Source organism: Cyprinodon variegatus, unplaced genomic scaffold (assembly GCF_000732505.1).
Source record: "Cyprinodon variegatus isolate N-32 unplaced genomic scaffold, C_variegatus-1.0 Scaffold26, whole genome shotgun sequence".
Classification (NCBI taxonomy): Eukaryota; Metazoa; Chordata; class Actinopteri; order Cyprinodontiformes; family Cyprinodontidae; genus Cyprinodon; species Cyprinodon variegatus.
The window spans coordinates 512,321-532,666 of NW_015150479.1; the positions used below are offsets into that span (position 1 = coordinate 512,321).

Here is a 20,346-nt window from a genome sequence, read left to right on the forward strand (position 1 = left end):
AGAGTCTTTTTTTCTCACCCCTCCTCCTTTACTCTGAGGTCTTTTTGCTCCCTCCTCTATAGAGTCTCAGAGTTGGCCGTGACGCGCAGCCCATGGGAAGACCACATAGGACTGAGCAGAATGCTGCGACCATCGAGCTTTCCTACCCGACCACTTGCGCGTGGGGATCCCTTTGCGCGCTGCGCTTTTTGAGACAAACTCGTCCTTTTTTTCCTTTTCTCTTTTCCTCTCCAAACATTTCCACAAGAGACGAGGTGAAAGCGGTGAAAGCGGCGGGGAGCCTCCGGATCACGAAATGTTGGGATGGAAGGCGCAGACTTTGACTCGCCGTCTCCAACAGGAGTATGAAGTCCCACTTCACGGGTGTGAGGTCTCCACGAGTGAAACTCTGTCTCCTCGGGATATCGCTACAGGCTTTCAGGGGAATACTATAAAGTGGGAAACGGTAACCACCTCGCAGTCCCCGCAACATGGCCTCGGCTGCTAATGCGCCCTCCGAGCAGGAAAGCAGAGAGCCCGATCGGCCGAGGATTACGCGGAGGAACAGGGGGGACTATCCCCGCGGCGCACCGCTGGATCTGGACTATCTGCAGCGGCCGAGTTACTGCGATGCGGGCTTTGCTCTGGAGCAAATATCGGAGGTGCTTATGTCTCATGTTTCACTACGTGGTGCCTGTTTGATTGTATTTACTGGGTAGGGGGGCGGGGGAGTGGGCAAACTATAGGTAACAAGACGTGCTGGGAAGCAGGGATACGAGGAGAGGAAGACAAATCTTCAAAATGCGCGTTAAAATACGCAATTCATCCAAAGCAATTACACAAACATTGCAGAATAATTTGCTTCTGTTAAAGTTTGTTGCTCTTATAGTTATTAGAGAAGTATCCTAACATGGATAAATCTCCATGTGCTGCCTTCTTCCATTCACAAATATTGCCATTTCAGCCCCCCCACCCCTACGCGCGCACTCTCTCTCTCTCTGTCCTGATGGCTTCTCCACTCCCCATGCAGACCGGAACACACGGTCAGCTCCACGGGGAGAGGGGTTGTCTGTCTGCCTGTGTGTGTGCAGGAGAGAGAGCGTGTGTGGTGGTATTTGTGGGTTTTAACCACATGCACTCTTCAGGGTATTTAATATCACCTATTGATGTAAAGCCACCCCAGGGACAGTTCAGACTGCTTCCCTTCAAAATACAAAAGATTTGGTGCAGTGGGATATCAATGGTGTATTCATAGCCAAAGCATCAACCTCCCAGATTTGAAATGAAATGCAAGTCTGACAGGAATAAATTAAGGCTATTAAGTCAAGAACCTACAGAATGCATAGAGTTGCACCATACTTTGAATTAGGGCTGAAACAATCGGATTAATCGATTATTGAAATAATGGTCAACTAATTTAGTAACTGGATAATCGTTAACTGGAGTATAGAGACTGTAAAACATGCAATCCACCTTGAGCAGCAGTTGTAACAAAATTGTAATAAAGAAAAGAAACGTTTGGCATTTAAGATAAAAAACCAAAAAAACCAAAACATTTTTGTCTGGCAAAATGCTTCATCCAGAACTCTTCAAGTGGGAAATTTTTACTTTCACCTTGTTTAATTTTGTAAAAAAAAAAAACTTAAAGGAACCTTTGGCTATCTGATTGTTAATTGAAAAAATAATCAACAGAATAACCTACTTTGAACAAAGTTGTTATGCCAGTATCAGTTTGTGTAACAGTGGAATAAACAATAAGCAATTTGTAGTGAATGACATTCATAGAGCTAAGGATTGATGCAAAGTCTACTACTTTTTTATTAAGTCAAATATTATTTTATAAAACCTTATTCATACTGCTACTACTAATAATGATAATAGATAAGCTTACATTGGTCTAAACCAAGTTTGGAATAGTTTACACTCTGAATACAACCTTTGATTATTCCACATATCTGTTAACCCTCATTCTGCTAGTAGATAGGATCTGGGATCAGTTATGTCCTTGCAGTATACCTTAACTAGAAAATAGAACGTTAATTAAAATTCCTCCATATCAAAAAGGGTGACAAAAAAATCTGCCTAACACATATAGTCATGGTTGCATGGTTCTAGGTATGTTGCAGCCCTTGCAGAAAGTAATCTCCTATTATTTCCATCTTTTCAATGTGAGGGTGGATTTTAGTTAAGGAACCAATTGCAGAGATTGAGGGAGGCAGAGATGAGTTCTTGTAGGTTTAATGAAATAAACGGCAACAGGAACAAAATCCAATAATAAAACCCAAAAAACTAGGACACGTCAGGAAAAAAAAACACACTTGGGGACTCAAGTAACAACCAACACTGAAGAACTGCACAGGGACAGTATATATGGGAGAAAGAAAAAGGACTGAGGTAATCAGCTGATATGGAGCACGTGTGGATGGAAGTGACTAGAAGGGAGCTAGGGGAAAAGAGGTGGGCACAAGGGGGCTGCAGAGAGTAACTAAAGACTGCTTAAGTATAAAACAAAATGAAAAAATAAACCAAAGATAGACAAAACAGAATTACTTAGATAACCGAAAACTCCAAACTCAAAGCCAAAAAGGGAAAAACCATACCACATCTATTTTTAAAGTCTTAAACTTTTCAGCTTCACTTTATTCAAAGCCCATCAGCGGAGCTCCGAAATGACGGCAATCACTCCACATTAGATATACCAACAGATATGAATGTTTCAGCTCCCGCAAGGCATTTATTGTATGAAAATGCAATCCTTTGCAGTGTTAAGGTGAATCCTAACGAGTAGGCATGCACCCATCGATGGACTCCAGGTCATAATATGTTGTAATTAATTCTTCCCTAATCCTTCCCTCATTTTTCTGTAAAAAAAAAAATCTACCTCCTTTTGGATGTGTTTCTGTGAGTAAAAACTCTAATTTCATGCAAAGCACATTAGTACACATTGTTTTTCGACATATTGGGTCAGCTTTACCTTCCCAGGTAAGTGCAATCTTTTTGTGCTTCTGCTTGTTGTAACTTCAGCTCTCTTGTCTTATCACAGGGGAAGGCGACTGGGAGGAAAGCACCTCTGTGGCTGAGAGCGAAGTTCCAGAGATTTTTATTCCGGCTGGGCTGTTACATACAAAAGAACTGTGGAAAGTTTTTGGTTGTGGGCCTTATGATTTTTGGAGCTTTTGCCGTGGGTTTAAGGGCAGCTAATCTGGAAACGGACGTAGAGAAACTCTGGGTGGAAGGTAAGGCAATGTTTGATTATTGGCTTTAAGGTTACAGTTGCTCAGTTTCTCTAATTAATGAATGGAAACTATCAGTTATGAAGATTTTTTTTTAGAGAGGTTGTTCCAAGTTTGTGTTGTGGAAAGTGGCCAAGCAAAACTGCAGGATTTACAGAAGGTAACAATAACATCACCCGTGAAGAAGGTTGTAATTAAGCTCATAAGCAGCCCTTAGAGTTGAGGAAATTTTTTTGTCAAAGCCGCCATTTTGTAAGTGTGTGTATGTGTTGGTGTGTGTGAGTCTGCCCCCAGCAGCTGAAGGCTCACAGGCTGTGTGTGTGGTCCTGTTTTTGGACAGCTCTCAACTTTCCAAAAAGATTTGTTTCTGGCTGCAGGGAAATAGCGGAGCAGGGACAGGAGCTTTGGTGGAGGTGTCACTCATTCTTCTTTTTTCTTCTTCCTTTTTCCTTATGAACAACTCAAAGAAATGAAGTTTAAAATAGGGAACGCAAGTATGTGCCTGGGTGGTGCTTTGGGGGCAATGGGAAGAGGCTGAGCTTTTTCCTCCTCTCTCTGATCTGCATTCCTGTACATATGGCTAAACTTGGCTGTTCTACTCATTAATGAAAAAGCATAAATTGTGACTTGCGATTGTGTTTGAAAAGACTAGATAATCCTTTAATATTTATTATTTGTGTTCCTTTATTCTATTCTTAATTTCCCCCTTTTAAGCAAAGATATTCCAAAGTTTTTTAAGTTCAGGCATCAAAGCAGAGAGATTCTCCACCCCTTCCCTCTGGGTTGGCAGCCCTAACCGTCCCTGTGTGCTGCTGCAGGGGTCTGACAGACAGTGGTCTTCTAATACATAGCGCAGGCGCGGCTGGATCACGGTTTGTGTGGAGGGTGGCCTCTTCAGGCACACATTCCTGATTGTACTCAATGGATCACACTGTTTTCACACAATTTTCACATGCCTAACCCCCCCTGAGAAAACACAGTAAGCTATATCAGATTGATAGAGAATGTCTTCACCTCTGATGAAAACCCAACTCTTTCTTTAGGCAAAAAAACAAACTTTTTTTTTACCTTGCCAGTTCCCGACCAGGTCAGAAATGTTACGCCTGTGTGTTCAGTTATAGACTTCTTCCATCAGACTGTACAATGCGGCACTAAAACTGCAATAACTTTTGCAGTAACTATTTTACAATCCCTATTTAATACCCTGTGCAATAACCTGTTTCTATTTAATACCCTATGCAATAACTAATAAATATATATATATATATATATATATATATATATATGTATGGGGTATATACATTAATTATGAATTAGGAAGCTTAATAGTCATTGTAATTCTTAAATTATACATAGTTATATGTTATCATATTTCTTTCTTTGCATAGCCCTTTATCTGCATTCATTTTCATTCTAAGGCAGATCTTGGTATTTTACTCTTATGACCCCTGATAAAACCAAAGTATCTATGAAAAAAAATCCTACCAGGAGATACTATTTGTAGTCATATTATAATCAATCCTTAGTATAGATTATGAGCTGATTAAATAAAATTAGTTTAATTCATTGGTTTTTGAAGTGGGTGATAAAAGCCTTGCTGAAAAATATATCGAAATAAAAATAGACCTGCTTAGGCAACTCCTTGGTGTACTGTACATTTTGGTGTGACTCTATTATGCCTTTTTTGGTGTAATTGGGAATATTGAATCCACGGTGAACCTTTTCGGTTGTGAAGATTTACTCTCCAAGATTTTGATAGTTAGTAACCAATCTGTATATCTAAAATGAGGTCTGTGAGGGTCATCGTTTTAGACTTTATGGATATAATGTAAGTGAATATGTTGTTGGATATATAAAATTTTGTTGTTTTAACCTTGAATGTGGTGTTCAAAAGTTTGAGTCTTCACCATTGAGTAGCAGTTTTGGTTGTTTTTGGTGCTGAAACACTTCGTGATTGACTTATTGAAATAATCGTCAACTTATTTAGTAATCGATTATTGTTAAATGGAGTATATAGACTCTAAAATATACCTTTAGCTGACTGATCAACCCACTCAGAGCAGTAATTATACCAAAATATATAAACATGTTTCATTTAAGAGAAACAAAATGATTTCCTCTCTCAATATATTCTATCCAGAACTTCTCAAGTGGTAAAGTTTTAGTTTAATTCGGTGTAATTTTGTAAAAAAAAAAAAAAAAAAAAAGTCTTCTTTAAGGAACCTTTACTGACAGTAAGAGAAACAAAATGATTTCCTCTCTCAATATATTCTATCCAGAACTTCTCAAGTGGTAAAGTTTTAGTTTAATTCGGTGTAATTTTGTAAAAAAAAAAAAAAAAAGTCTTCTTTAAGGAACCTTTGGCTGTCCAGTTATTAATAAAAAGAACTAATTGACACATTAATAAATTTGCAAAATAATGGTTAGTTGCAGCTCTAGTTGTTTTATGTCGATTCTTGCATAAATCACCTGTTACCTCAGTAAAAACAATGTTAACCTGCTTTCACAACCAAGAATTGAACTTTTTTTTAACATTTTTATTTCACTGTATTTTAGTTAAATAAATGAAAGAGTCAAGTGGATATTTTCTACCAGCAGGAATATTGGTTATCCTGCCATGATGGCTATAAACTCTAAGGTTGTTTGTAAACCCCAGAATCTGTTAACATGGTTGGGTCATCGGCTGTTTGAAGCATGAACATTATTTTTAACACAGCCTCATAAAGAGTATTTTGCATTTCCAAATCTGTGTGACTATGGTTGTTTTCTGTTTGCACAACTAAATCTAATAGTTGTAGTGAAGGACCCAGTTCTCTAAGGTTGAGTCCATTAAGTATTTGAATTTAGTTTGAGTCCTGGTAGTGCAAGAAAGGGTGTAAAAACTCTGCCAAGTCTGTGCAAAATGTAGTGACTTGCAGTGGCATTACCTAAATAAGAGGGCAGCAGAAAGGACACTTATTTAATTAGCCAATTTGGTCATAGGTGAGTTTTTAAAAGTTCATAATATTTACCCCCTCAGTGAATGTCCAGCATTTTCTGTGCGTTCATATGACATGTCTTAAACAGAACGACAATAAATGAAAAACAAAGGGTATAGTGCACAATTTTCAAAATAATAATCTACAAATACAATAATCTCCAAGTGAGTATTTTGCATTTAATAGTTATTACAGTTTGCTGAATTAAAAGGGAAGAAAAGAGAAACAAACTGACTCGGTGATTAACTACATCATACAAGATTAGGGCTGCAACGAAACTGCAACTAAAACTGATTATTTTGCAAATCGATTGATCTGTCTTTTTTTTTTTTTTTGATTAATCCATTAATAATTGGATAGCCAAAAGCTCCTTAAAGAAGATATTTTTATGAAATTAAAACAGGTGGAAATCAAACTGTTCCTCTTGGTTCTGGATAACGCATATGAACAGATGAAAATGTTTTTTCAAATGCAAAATGTTTATATATTTTTTTCACAATTTTGATAAGATTACTTCTCTAAGTCAGTTAAAGGCATGTTTTAGAGACTATACTCCATTTAATGATTAATTAATTACTAAATTACTTGAAGATTATTTCCATAATCGATTAATCGATCAGCCCTATACAAGATGAGTACAAAAAAGAGCTGTTTTTGTTGATGTTTATAGATGAATCTGGTAGGAAGGGGCCATATGGAGACTAAAAGGGAATTTCATTTTAAAAAGCGTTTGTCTGTAAATCAATCCCCACACATGGTCAGACTTGTACAAACAAGCATCATTGGTATTTATTCAACACAGCAGTAGACAAAGAAAATGTACAAAATGCAAAAACAAGCACACATTCTGTTTGGGAGGTTTTTAACATCAAATTAATTTTTTTCAAAGTGATGTGATGATTTCCTGGGTATGCATGCTCAGTTATCTCCCTCCTGGGTCAAATATAGGTCTGCAGTTGTAGTTTCTTTATTTTCTATGTTTTTTTTTTTAATTAGTTCTTCTACTATCTTTACTTTGTTGCTACCAAATCAAGTTCATGTTAAGTGAACAAGGGGCTCGTAGTAAAGTGATCTTTAAGGAAACACTAGTCAAATTTGAACACATACTAAATAGAAAAAAGAACCTCCTCGCAACCATATACTGTTATAGACAGTGCTGTGGTGGTTTCCTAGGTCTCGGTGCATGAGGGGTTCCAGATGCTGGTAGGGAGAGATCTGTTTGTTTAGATTAGCCTGCACAGCTGAGGGATAGATTAGTTCTGCCTGGACCGCGGAGCCCAGTGCTGGGCCGTGCTGGGGGAACTGGCCCATCATCCGCGAAGAAAAAGAGGCGAGAGGAGGAGAGAACAGAGCAGCTGTTTATGTTTCATGTGGAACTGCCCTCCGCAGGCGACCTGTGGACGACCCCGCCGGGGGAAGCTGTGTGGCCCGTAGACGCACATACAGTACAATGCAGCCAGCTCTTACTGGAGCTCTGTATGATCTTCTATGGGGTCTGTCCTAGCACAGGGCTGTGGCCAGCGGCCTCCAGCCGTTCAACATCAACTGCATACCGCACTTGTCTCGTGTGTTTATTCCTCATGTTGTCACGTGCAGAAGCATTAGCAGGGATTGTCTTCTCTCACTCTGCAATGTTTATAAGTGCTCAGACACAGGAAGTTCTGTTTTTTAGACAAAGTGACAGAGAGCTATTGGGAGCGAGATGGTGTTCCTACTTTTTATAGAGCAACACCAGTATAAAAAGGCGGTTAATTAGTCATCTGCTTTAGTACCCAGGCTACACAGTCAACTGCTGATCAGACGCCCCTAGTCTGACAACTGTTTTTATATAGTAAAATGGCATTTAGCATGAAATAAATGTAGTCATTTTCTTAAGTCTACACTCCATAAAACCGGACAAAACCTTAGTCATTCTAGAACGTTCTCTGATATCCCATTAAAAAGACTTATTGTAGGAATTAGGCACCTAAAAATTTAAGAGGTTTTGGAACTTTAACTTTATAAGCTGTCGCAATGTTGCCAACTAGCCCATGAGTTATTGGTATTAATATTTTAAGTAAATCTTTGTTTTTTAGTGAAAAGGTTGATTTAGGTCAATTTGTGTGGTGTGTAAAACATCTTTGTTTATATTCACTGTGCCACTCACAGGAAATGATTAGCTCCAGCAGGAAGTTGTAGTATTGTGATGCCCTATCTTGATCTCTCCCCCCTCCCACACAAACATGGCTTTGAGTTAGCTTTGGAGAAAATGCCTTATGGCGAGTGATCAACTCAAGATGCACCCTCGATATCAAATCAGTTCAATGATTAGCAGCCTGGAAACAGACTTGGTTTTGAGAAGCATAAACCCTTTATTGTTCTTCCTGGCTGTAAATAGCAGATCAAGGTATCCCCTGGTATCACGGGTTAAGGCAAGCACAGGCCAAATTGTAGAGAAAATAAGACCACCGCCTGCCTCTAATTAAAACAACATCATATAAACATTTGCCTTCCCATTCTACTAAAGGGTTTTGCAGCTTTCATATTGAAACAGGGGCTGGAGATTGTTTTGCTCTGCTGATCAACAAAGAGAAGCTGTAAGAAGGTGAAATAAAGTGGGTATGTTCTGCCAATAGATTGAAGTTGATAAAGCAGATGAGCTAGAGTTGTTCTCAGAGCTCGTAAAGGCCATAGCTTTTAATTCACAGAAAAGTCCCCATTCAAGCTGAAGTGACTTCACGCTCTCCTGATTTATGGCGCAGACTGTGGGCACAGAGTCTCAGATTGTAGTCTCATGGCTGCAGGCTGATGAGAGGCCCTGGGGTCCTGCAGCACTTTCTTTGGGTGCATAAGTGCAGAGGCCAGGGGCCACGGGCATGGACTCCAGAGACCCTAAGGTCATCTGGTTGAGGCCCCGCTATTTAAAACCTCACCTGATACTCACCCTGTGGCCTGGGTGCAGAGTGAAGACTCGCAGCAGGGAAGGTGGGGGTGGAGTGGCATGGGTTGTCCATGGGTGCAGGGAAGGGACTGCAGAGAAAATGCTGCTGTAGATTTGCCTTTGTGCAGACGTACGTGCCTGATGTTGGAGTCCATCTCTTGAACAGGACTGCTAGAAGGGAATTGGAAATCTCATTTTATTTGTTTATAAGGAGGTGTCCAGCAGAGGGCAGTAAATCTGAGGAATAGTTTGTCAACGTATGTTTAGAAGCTTTTAAACTGAAAATAGAATATGTTTTCCAGATTTTGATGTTTCGGTGCTGTTGTCTTTCTTTAATAAAAAATTCATTTTCCCAGAGTTTTTATCATCTGAGTATAAACGTTCATCGACCACTTCAATGTGAACACCTTGTTTGTATTCTGTTTAATCTCCAGAGCTTCGTTGGTTTAAAATCTGGTGTCTGTTAGGACAATTAGCAAAGAAAGCCTGGTAATTTTATCATCATTTCCAAGAGGCTAGCCCAAAGTGATTTTACTTTTGTGACATGGCGCTTTATGCTGCTGGTAGTAGCCATCACTGAGGCCATAAAGGGATTAACATGGTCAGCATAGGTACTCAGGTTAACTGTTGTGTTTAAAGGGTGCTGAATTAGTGTGAAAGGAACCAACATATCCAGCAAGCCATTGCATCACTACAGCCTGAACCACTGACCAAAGCAGGATGGATCCATGCCTTATGGTTGTTTAAGCTGAAAATCAGACTTCCCAATGTGTTGTTGTTTACACCTGGGTCATTAGGAGTTACTATTATAGCTATTGTTGCCTTTCTCTCAAGCCTGTCCATTTTACTGACATTTTTCCAGATATTAAGATCTTGAGATTGAGAATTGTACAATTTCTGTAGGATAACAATTTATGAAATTACCTGTTTGCAGCAGCAACAACCACCCCATGTTCAAAGTTATTTAAATCTCACTGATTATATGTGAGAATGCTCTGCTCAGACTTCAGCAGATCATCTTTACCATATTTAAATGCCTAAAAACTCTGAGTCACTGCCCATGATTGGCTGAAACATGGATACATCTTGTCATTTTGTGTTCCTGCTGTTTTGGTCATGTTGCATGAAAAGGATCTGTCTGCCTCTGCAAGTTTTGTACAGACAATATAACCAGCCTTACTTATATGACATAGCCATTCATTTTAAATGGTGTTTTTCATATCTACTCTTATCTGATGAATCGGATCTACCATAGGGTAGTTATTGTACCATCAGAAAGTTATGGATGGTACCTTTTTGGGTTGAGCAGCCATGATAATCTGTAATATTTCCTTAGTGCTAACTAGGCCAAAAGGTAACCTGAACTAAAGTCACTGGAAATGGTGTGTAACATAAAAGTGAGATTCAAAAATAATCAATTCATATGAGATATGGACTTTGAATAATCTAAATAATCATAATAATTAAAAGATAAGAACAAAATGCTACACAATGGGTTTGGAAATTCCTTTCCTTTTGCAGTATTATCCTAATTTAACCAAATGCAATATTCAGATTGTCTCACTCCACCCCAGTCGGTAGCAGTGATACATTTAAGGTGGGTTTGCCAGTGTTGCAGATGGCATGCATATTCATGAAAGCAACAGTGGTAATCTCTTTTCCACCCACTGCCTTTTATCATCCAAAGAAAACCTTCCGGATTGAAGGACTAAAGTATTGAAAAACGAATTCCTAAATGTATCTTTAGTTGAATTGATTATTGCAACAATGTCTTAACAGGTCCTCCTTAAAAGTGATCAAACAGCTTCAATTGATCCAGAATACAGCTGGCTGCATCCTCACCAAAACTAAGAAAGTAGGGAACAACTTTAAGATACTTTTCTTAGTCTATAAATCAATTAATGGTTTAGCACCAAAATACATTAAAGATTTGTTGTCAGTGTATCAACCGCCCAGAGCACTCAGGTCTTTAGGCTCAAGTCTAATCTACATACTCGGAACCAGAACCAAACATGGAGGAGCAGCTTTTAGTTCTTTTCCTCGGAGAATCTTAAATATACTCCCAGAACACAGTAAATGTGCGGAAACCTTAAATTGTTTTAAATCGAGATTAAAAGTGTCTTTGTTTAGATTTGCCTTTGAGTGGCCTATCTAAACATTATAAGTTTTCGCTCCAACCATTCTTTTGTGTCAATCATCTTATCTTTTTTACTTAACCTTATTCTAATCATTAATTTTTTATGTCTTTAATTGTATTTCATTTATGCCACAGAAATATGCTTTTCAAACTTGCCTAGCATCGAGTAAGCTGGTGGTGGTTTTGCTGTGAATGGCATTGAGGAAGCCTGCAGTCTTACTTTTTAAGTGCTTGCAGAAAGTCCTTGTGGAGGAAGATGAAGAGGAGGGGAAATGCCCCCCCCCATCCCCAGAATGTGGCGTCTTTAGTAGAGATGATTGTGGTTTAGCATGATTGAATTATTCAGCTTTTGAAGTGCATTAAAGCAGTCATGCATGCATGGATGCATGTGCACAAACACGCACACACAGACATGCTAACGCTGTTGTTGCATGCAGAGAGGCTTTGAGGTTCTGGTTCTGTGAATGATGAGGTGGTTGACCAGAGCCGGCTAATTAGACATCCAATTCTTTTATCTTCCTTCCATCAGGCATTTTGCTCTTCGCTTTCTTTTGCTGCTCCATTTTAGTACTTTCTTTCTTTTCTGCAGCTTTTATTCAAGAACCGCAAGCACTGAAAACAGAGAACTGCGCCCACACCCAGTATTTCTCCTAGTTAGCTGAGAGTCACTGGAGGCGCCTATGATTCGGATTTAATCTGTTTAGCTCTTGCACGGTAGTTCTAGTTCTTTAGCCACGCGTTCAGACACTTGTACAAACTGCACGCAATTAACCGTATTTATCCGTTAGCTGCAAACTGGATAAAACCATTGGTATCAAGGAATGACATTCCTGCATGGTTTGTGTTCAAGTTTTATGAGTTGATAAAAAGCTTAGTCAAGCTTGTGAGGGACTTGGCGTGGAGAAACGTTGCACCTCTGGTTTCTGTACGCAGACTTTTGAAAGCGGCCTTGTTTGTGAAATCCCCACCTGGCTGAAAGCATTTAGACTTGGTAAATTATCCTTGTCTATGCAGGTGAATGTGTGCGTTCGTGTGTGTGTGTGAACATGCTGCAAAGAGGAGCACACTCCCATTCACAAACACCTTCCTGAGATGCCTCCAATCGCTCTGTTTACATTTTGCATTCTTTCTGATGCTCTTATTCAAAAACCAGAGTCCTGTGAATGACCGACCACAGGAGACTGTGGAGAAAGTTACTCCCACTCCCCCCCCCACCCTGCAACTTTTACCTCCTTCTTTCACTCCTCTATTCCTCTTCTCTCCTCGATGCTAGAAAGGTTTCTCTCTTCTGCTCAAGCCCCCTCACCTCCCTCCTTCCTTGGCTAGAGAGAGTGGCCTCAGAATGCCAGATGTATTACAGAGTGAGCCACGGCAATGTAAACACTCAGCCCTGCCATGAGAGCAGGGTGGTCTGGCCTCCCTCCTTCCCTACCCTCCCTCTCCCTTCCTCTCTTCCCTCCCTCACAGTACAGGCTGCCAGGAGGGTGGAGAAAGTACAAAACTGGGGAGGGGAGCACGTTTCTGTGTGTGAGTGTTTGTGTGTCTCTGCTGGCGTAGAGGCAAAAGGAGCATAGTAGTGGTAGTGTGTTTGTGTTTTGGCCTCCCTACCTACCCTACACTCTGAGAGGTTGGAGTGATGCATCTCAGACTGCAGCAGCGGGGAGAATTTTATAACAAGTATTTCCAAAGTATGTCTTTGTGTACGTTTTTTTGCAGCCTCTCTGGCTTACCATAGTTACATACATATCTTTACAGTTCATTGCAATTCCTGCAGCATGTCGTCATAGAATCTGGCAATAGCAGCAAGTACCACACAAGCACATGCAAGGCATGAAAAGAGAGAAAACATTTTGTGTCACAGATGATTGAAGAGTTTGGAGCTTCACATTTAGTCTGTATGTTACGCAGTAAACTAGTAAGAATTTTACCAAGCTAAAATGTTTTTGTTTGATTCTATTTTAAAAGCTGAACTTTACAGAGTGCTAAGAATCCAACACTTTTAACATTTTGTGGCATTGTAGTTTTAGTTCGATTTTATCTAAAAGCGCTCAGTTGACTGATGTATTTTTTTACTTCTGTCCAATATTTGCTTGTTACTGCAATAAGATCCCCTCAGTAGGAGCTCACTTGGAGTTATTTTAGTTCTCTTTATCATATTAATATGTTTTCTGAGAGTTGCTTGACAAAACTGAACCAAACTATCTGAGATAAAACTTATTTGAAGCGTCTTCTGTATATAACACACTGTTAAGGTGAAAGTATTTGTAGGATTAAGATTATAACTATCGTTCTCTTTGTTGCCTCGCTACAAAAAAAATAATACGATATTAGAATATAGTATAAGAAATGTAATGTTTATGGTTGTGAAATGGGAAGGAAAGAAGAGTAAGACAGCCTATTAATCCCTGTAGGTTTTTCAGACATATTGAAACAAGAAAACGTGCAATTAATTAGATGACTTTAGTAGAAATAAAAAAAATCAATTCATGTTAACAAACAGAAGGAAAAAAAAAAACATAACTCAACATTTCTGTAAAATATCATGTCTCGAAATTATAATTCTGCTGAGGAATATATTTGATGACTTTCACTTTTATTGTGACTAAAATTACAATTCTTTACTATCAGCTGCATTCAATTAGTACATTTTTAAGACATTTAGTTTGGTTTATTGCTGACTGTTGGTCATTGAGAGCCTTAGTGGGATTGAAAGAGCTCTCCAAAGACATAGAGAAGAAGATAGTAGCAGTTTGAGTCTGGCAAAATGATTAAACTTACAATTTAAACAAATGCTTTTAAGCAAGTTCACCTCAAGAGCAGACTGCAAGATCCTAAAAAAGGTTAAAAAAAAAACTTGAATTGTCACCGCAGGACCTACTTAAGACTCCTGCTACTCTGGCGTGCCTCTACAATCAGAAAAACTTGGTAGTTGTATCTTCCTATATACTAGGGGGTGGGGGGAAACACAGAAAACATGTTGGATCTACTTTTTTTTTCAATAGCTGACAATGATTTCATAATAATTATTGAACATTATTGATCTCACATTGGAGAAATTTACCTCTGCATTTAACCAAAACCCTTGAGGAGCAGTGGACTGCCATTGTGTGGCACAGTGTGGGGTTAAGGGTCTTGCTCAGAGACCCACAGTGGCAGAGTGGGAGGGGGGCATGAACTCAGAACCTCAGGATCCCAAACTCAATGCCCTACCCACTAGGCCGCCATTCCCCTCAAATCTCACAATCTCGGCTTTGGTAGCAAACTGTAATGTTGTGTTTATTCAAAACAAATGGTCACTTCAATTCAACACAACTCAAATCATTGAAAAATCTTTGGATCTTTGTTGTTACGTTTGGTCAACTGATGACGCACAAGTAAAATACAATTGCGTCCAGCAACCACACCGCCCATGCATGAACCAACAGCGCATTCTGTACAACCAGAGGAACAGATTATACTTAGGAAAGTGAGTCAGAAATGGCTATATGGTTATCCAAATGTGATGCAAATTTTTCTAGCAAACCTTTAAAAAGTCAGAAAAAAATGTATTTCAGGTGTTTCCATCCAGTAGGTGATGCAAATTGTAATGTTACCACACGTCGATATTACGCTTTGCTGTAGTAAACATGAAGTATATTTAGAATGCTAGCGCTGACCACAGATCAGTAATGGACTGAGGTTTTTAATAAATGTGTTGTAATCTGGCAGGTTTTACTCACTTAACCATGTCAGCTAGTACAAGCTCTTCTAAAGCGTTTAAAAATAATTAAATTATGGAAACCTGTCTATTGTCATGGTTAGGCCATGGTTCAGTAGGATCAGCTCACAAAAACAAAGCATGTACGGTACTACAAATTCTCCCATGTAAAAGTGCTAAATAAAAATGTTAACTCACTGAAAAAAAAATTTGAAGCCAAACTGGACCATGCAAGATGACGATGACAAAAACCATATTCGTAAAACCTGAAAAATAACAGAAGGATCTGGGCTTTTGAAAAGGTTTACATTTTAGGCAAGCAACAGGATTGTAACACAGAATTTTGGCAACTCTTATAAGGTCTAGCAGAAATTATCCACGCATACAGAATTGTCATAAAACTATAATCTAAAAAGATAAAATCCCCAAACCCCTGTATTATTCTTACCTGTCCTTTCTTTTTTTACTTTACAGCAATGGAAGTTATGTGACCATAATCATATATATTAAAAGCCATCCCCTAAATTGATTTATTACCAAATGAAAACAAATTATGCTATTTAAACACCAGCAAGCTGTTGGGTATCTAAATGCATGCAAAGATTTGTCATTGGTGCAGGTTTTAAGTTACACTGTTTGTCGAGATGATGAAAAGGAAGAAATTAAGTTGCAAATAAAATGGATATTGCAAAGAAAGTCAGAGATACAACTGTTTTTTGTTGTTGTTTATTTTCAGTTGCTGCACCTTACTGGTTTATGACACAGATTAGGACTATGGATTACAGAAATGCTTACAGGATCATTGTTGCTCTTCCTCTACTTCTGTGCTTTCTGTCTCTGCTTTCTGTTCTACATTTAGGAATGTGTGATTTTTGGGATATCTGCAATCATGGGCCATCTTTACAGGAAATGACAAAGAGATGGCTGGCTGAGATTGGCTGCTCAGGCTCATGTCACGGTCTGTTATGGCTGGGCAGTAGGCCAGTCAAAAGATTGTAAATCCAGCAGGGGGGAGTTGGTGAAAGCTTACCTGACTTTATATTTAAAGGCATTAGCAGAAGATGAGTCTCCGCAACACCCCTACATCAGAATTTAGATTCATTCAGCTGCTCAGAGTGAACAACTTTAACTTACAATGATATTTGTATCTACTTGATTACATTTCTACCTCCAATTTAATTGGAACATTTCTTGCAGAAATTAATGCACATGCAACAGACATTAAACTGTCAGTATTTTCTTCCACTTTTACTCTTGCTGCTGCTGTGTGAATCCACTTGTGTTGAGAGGATTTTTTTTGGGGGGTTTTGGGGGGGGTTGTGGATTTGAATGAAGGCAACAACGTGGAAGAATCTGCCCATTGAGGACTGTGTGAATGTACACCTCGGGCCCAGGAGAAGCTGCATTGGGAGCCAGCCGACTGCTAAATACACCCATTTTGGGAGTAGAAGGGGTTGGACAGGTGATTAACATAATCGGGGGTGAGGATATCCATACATATGGTAATGCTGGAATTGGGTGGGGGTAGGGGGTGCAGAGGTTGGCAGCTGGAGTGTCACAGTTGTTGTTCAAGGGTCTGTGTTTCTGGGCACATCTCAGCATTCTACTCCCAACTTCTCTTATAATTCTAGCTCTCTTCTCAAAATCTCTCCTCCCTAACTCTCTAACTCATGTAGAAACCCATTACCTTTGTAGAGCCAACAGGGGAGAGGGAAGAAGAGAACAAGGGGGAGAGCATAAAAGTGGAGGGGGGCTTGTCATGGTCAGATAGGGTTTCTGCTCTCTGTAAGGTCTTTCATCACATATTTGTGGGCATGTGGACACCTGCATTTAGAACTAATATGTGCTCTGCAGGACTACTGCAGATGCCGTATGCATAATGCTAAACCTAGAGATGGGAAGAAAGCAAATTGGAATTGTTCTCATCTATTGCTCTGCTTATTTTGACTGCAACAGTATTGATATTTATGGTAAAAATGGATGGATGGATGGATAGATAGATCGATAGTGGTAAATGATTGGATGGGAGATGAACAAATACACATTAATTGAAAGCATTTGGAAAAAAGGATGCATTTATGATGCAGACACAATGTTGGAACTATGGGTTAATTGTTGCTAGAATGAATAAAAGGATTGGCAAAACTCTTAGATAAAACTTTTAGATAATCAGATGTGAAATCGAGTCTGGAAACAGGTATTTTTCTTTTTGTGTTTTTTTTCTTTAGTTTTTATGTTACTTGTATATTTAGTCAGACCTGGAAAAAAAACTTCAATACCTTTTCAGGTTTTCCACTCAATGCAGAATACCTGCTAACTTGACCTCAAACTCTTTTATTCAAGCTTTTTTTCAGTACTGAAGAATTTAGTTTAATTATACCCAATCACTAGATCAACCTTTTGTTTGTTCGCACTCAAAGAACTTTGAAATGACAAAATAAGACCTCAAAGATTACAGTGCGATGTCATCTATGTTCCTAACAATCAACTGTCGTGTTGATATTACAGCATCTTCTATGATAGAGTTTTAACCTCAGATATAAACTTGAGCATCTAACATATGAAAGTTTTGCAGTCTGAATGATCCACATGGTTCTTTCATCTTTTTACTTTCTCTGGCTATATTTTAAAGACCTAACTAAATTTGAAAATTGTCCAGTTTCTTCTTACAAAGTTACTTCTTGGGGCATTTGTTTATTTAACAGCTTCCCTTATGGCTTATTGTCTTCCCCATCTGCATTTTTTGAGTTTATCTCATGGCCATGTACCTTGAGTAGCAGTAAAGAAGTATAACAGAGTAAACAAAATGTCCATTCAGCATTACATACAAGTGTGATTTGTTTATTCGTGAAGTAAATGTAATCATACACTTTAAGCAGGTTTTAAATTTAGTTTATGCCAAGCCTCATGGTAATTTTGACATCCAGACATAGTGTTGGAAACTTGAACAATGAGGGAACAACATTAGGAAGTGTTGTATGCCAAAATTATTGAACGAATGGGAAGAACGGACAAATCATATATTGATTTCTTTATTTCTTTGGAGACATTCTTTGTCATTCATTTGAAACTGTGCCTTCCAAAGGTCCAGCTCACTTAGGGCTCATTTACACTGTTGGTCCAGTTCAGCATTTGTGAAATTGAGAAAATTCATACTCTTCGTCAGCTCAGTTCGCTATGCTACGCAGATTAGTAGACAATTATTGACAAATCATGCCATGCCGTTACAATGGATTGTTTTGGGGGCAACTATTATTCCAGTGTCATGCTAATCAAGATTTAAAAAATTGACAAAAAAAAAAGTCCATATCCTGGGGTTTGTGGTGCTAGTTTGGTGCCTGTATCTCTTTACCACCCTAAATATACTTTTGGTAAGCTGAAAAGTGTGTTTACACCTCAAGCAAACCACTCCAGGCTTCGGATACACCTGTCTGATATCTGCCTTTGTAAATGTGCTGGGTATGGTTCTCTGGTACATCTCAGAGTCTTAGGTGTGTTCATACTGTGAGACTTCGCTCCAGAAACTGAACTCTGGCATTATGACAAGCATTTGTTGTAGAAAACCCAGTTAGAGTACTACAAAAATAACCTACCTGCAGTAAGTATATTATTTTCTGTATTTTCTGATATTTAAATTACCGTCTATCCATTGTTCAGAGATCAGAACTTTTTTCTTATTTGCTTACATCCTAGAAACTTTTTGTTTGCGTCTAACTTGAAAAGTGATAGCTGTTCATTAATCTTTTGGTATTAGGGAGTAGATTGCTGCTCACAGAAAGGTGACTTGTTTTTTTGTTTTATTTCGGGGCGTTCTCTGCACCACAGGGGGTTCTTGCAGAGATGGGGCATAATCCAGCTTATCCATTCTCTGCAGACACATGCACACGTGTGCACACGCAGACTGAGGTGTTTGGCCACATGCATATACACTGAATGCACTCGGATATCTTGGATGTGCTAATGTTAGTTGATGAGGCATCTGTCAATTTCTGGCAGCTTGAAGAATATAAGAAATCTGTTAAATCAATTAAAGGACTCTTTTTTTTTCCCATTATACTTAAGTTTGCTGCAATATCTGCATCACACACATATTAGCCGAAGGACATGTTTGCTGTTGTTTTCCTTGATAGTGGGAACTACTTCCGTTTTTAGCACGAGAGATGTCCGTGGGATGGGGCTGTGGTGTTGTGTGCTCTGCATGGAAAAAAGAAAAAGTTGGCAAGGCGTAAAGGGGGCTGGGCTGGCTTTGACAGAAGGGCCGGGCTGATTGCCATCATGATCTGTCCAATCACAAGGTAGAGCTGAATAAAGCAAAGCGAGAGAAAATGAGAGTAGGAATGGGAGGAGGGAGTGAAGATTTGAAAGGATGAAGGGGGTGATGTCAGTTCCTTAGAAACCTATGTGCTCTCTTTTCATAGCTCACTGCCCCTCATTCCTTCACTTGGAGAATAGGGAAGCCCAGGGGTTAATGTTATGCAACATGCTCAATACCCAAACTGAGGGCTCTGCTGCAAGGACATACACAAGGCTCTTCTCTTCTCCCCACCAATAAAGTCTCAGTAGTGTAGAGAATCTGGATGGGAATCTCCAGACTTGTATGTTGATGAAAGAATTGTTTGATTTTCCATTGGTCAGAAACCAGATGGTGCAGCCCTTTCATATGTTTCTTAAACTTCTGTTAATATCTGTGGTACAAGTATAGGTGAAAACTATAATGGGAAACTTTTCAGAGTTTCACTCCATCCTAACAGTGTGCTGTATTAAACTCTAGTGTCTGCTTGAGAAATGCGTTTTCCAGCAGAGTCTGATGAAGGCATTTCAAAAGTGCTTTAATTGAATTGAATAGAAGAAGAGTAAAAGCGAGTAAAGATAAAAACATGATAAAAGCAGGTGGTAAAGCAAATAAAGCAGTTAGATCACAACCGTAGACACTTGATATATCATTTTAAGTTCTAAACAGATGGGATTTTAACTGATTTTAAAGAACTGAGGCTTTCAGTGCTTTTACAGTCTTCTGGGAGAACAGGAACTAAATGCTGCCTTTCCAGCTTTGGTTCTAGTTCTGGTTGTAGAGAGTAGGCAGGAACTAGAAGCCCTGAGTGGTCTGTGAGGTTGATACACTGACAACAAATCTGTCATGTATTGAGGTGCTGATCCATTCAGTGATTTATAGAGTAACAGAAGGATTTTCTGTAAGCTACAGAGAGCCAGTGGAAAGACTTCCGAACCAGGCTGATGTGCCCTACTTTCTAAGTTCTAGTGATTGCAGCATTATGGATCAGCTGCAGCTGTCTAAAGCTGGGCGTACTGTGTGATTATTATTATTTTTTTTTTCAATCGTTGTACGCATCTGCTGCTCACACTGTGTGTTCGGCCTGACGCTCTCATGCGATCTACCTGCT

General features: G+C 39.1%; 1 protein-coding gene across 1 annotated transcript in view; it reads left to right on the top strand.

Moving 5' to 3' along the window:
- Positions 1-470: 470 nt before the first annotated feature.
- ptch1 (patched 1) overlaps positions 471-20,346 on the top strand; it is a 72,853-nt gene continuing 52,977 nt past the window's right edge. The window contains exons 1-2 of the mRNA XM_015395771.1: positions 471-641; positions 3,023-3,215. Of these exons, the coding sequence (XP_015251257.1) occupies positions 471-641; positions 3,023-3,215 (364 nt within the window). The remainder of the gene's footprint in view (positions 642-3,022; positions 3,216-20,346) is intronic.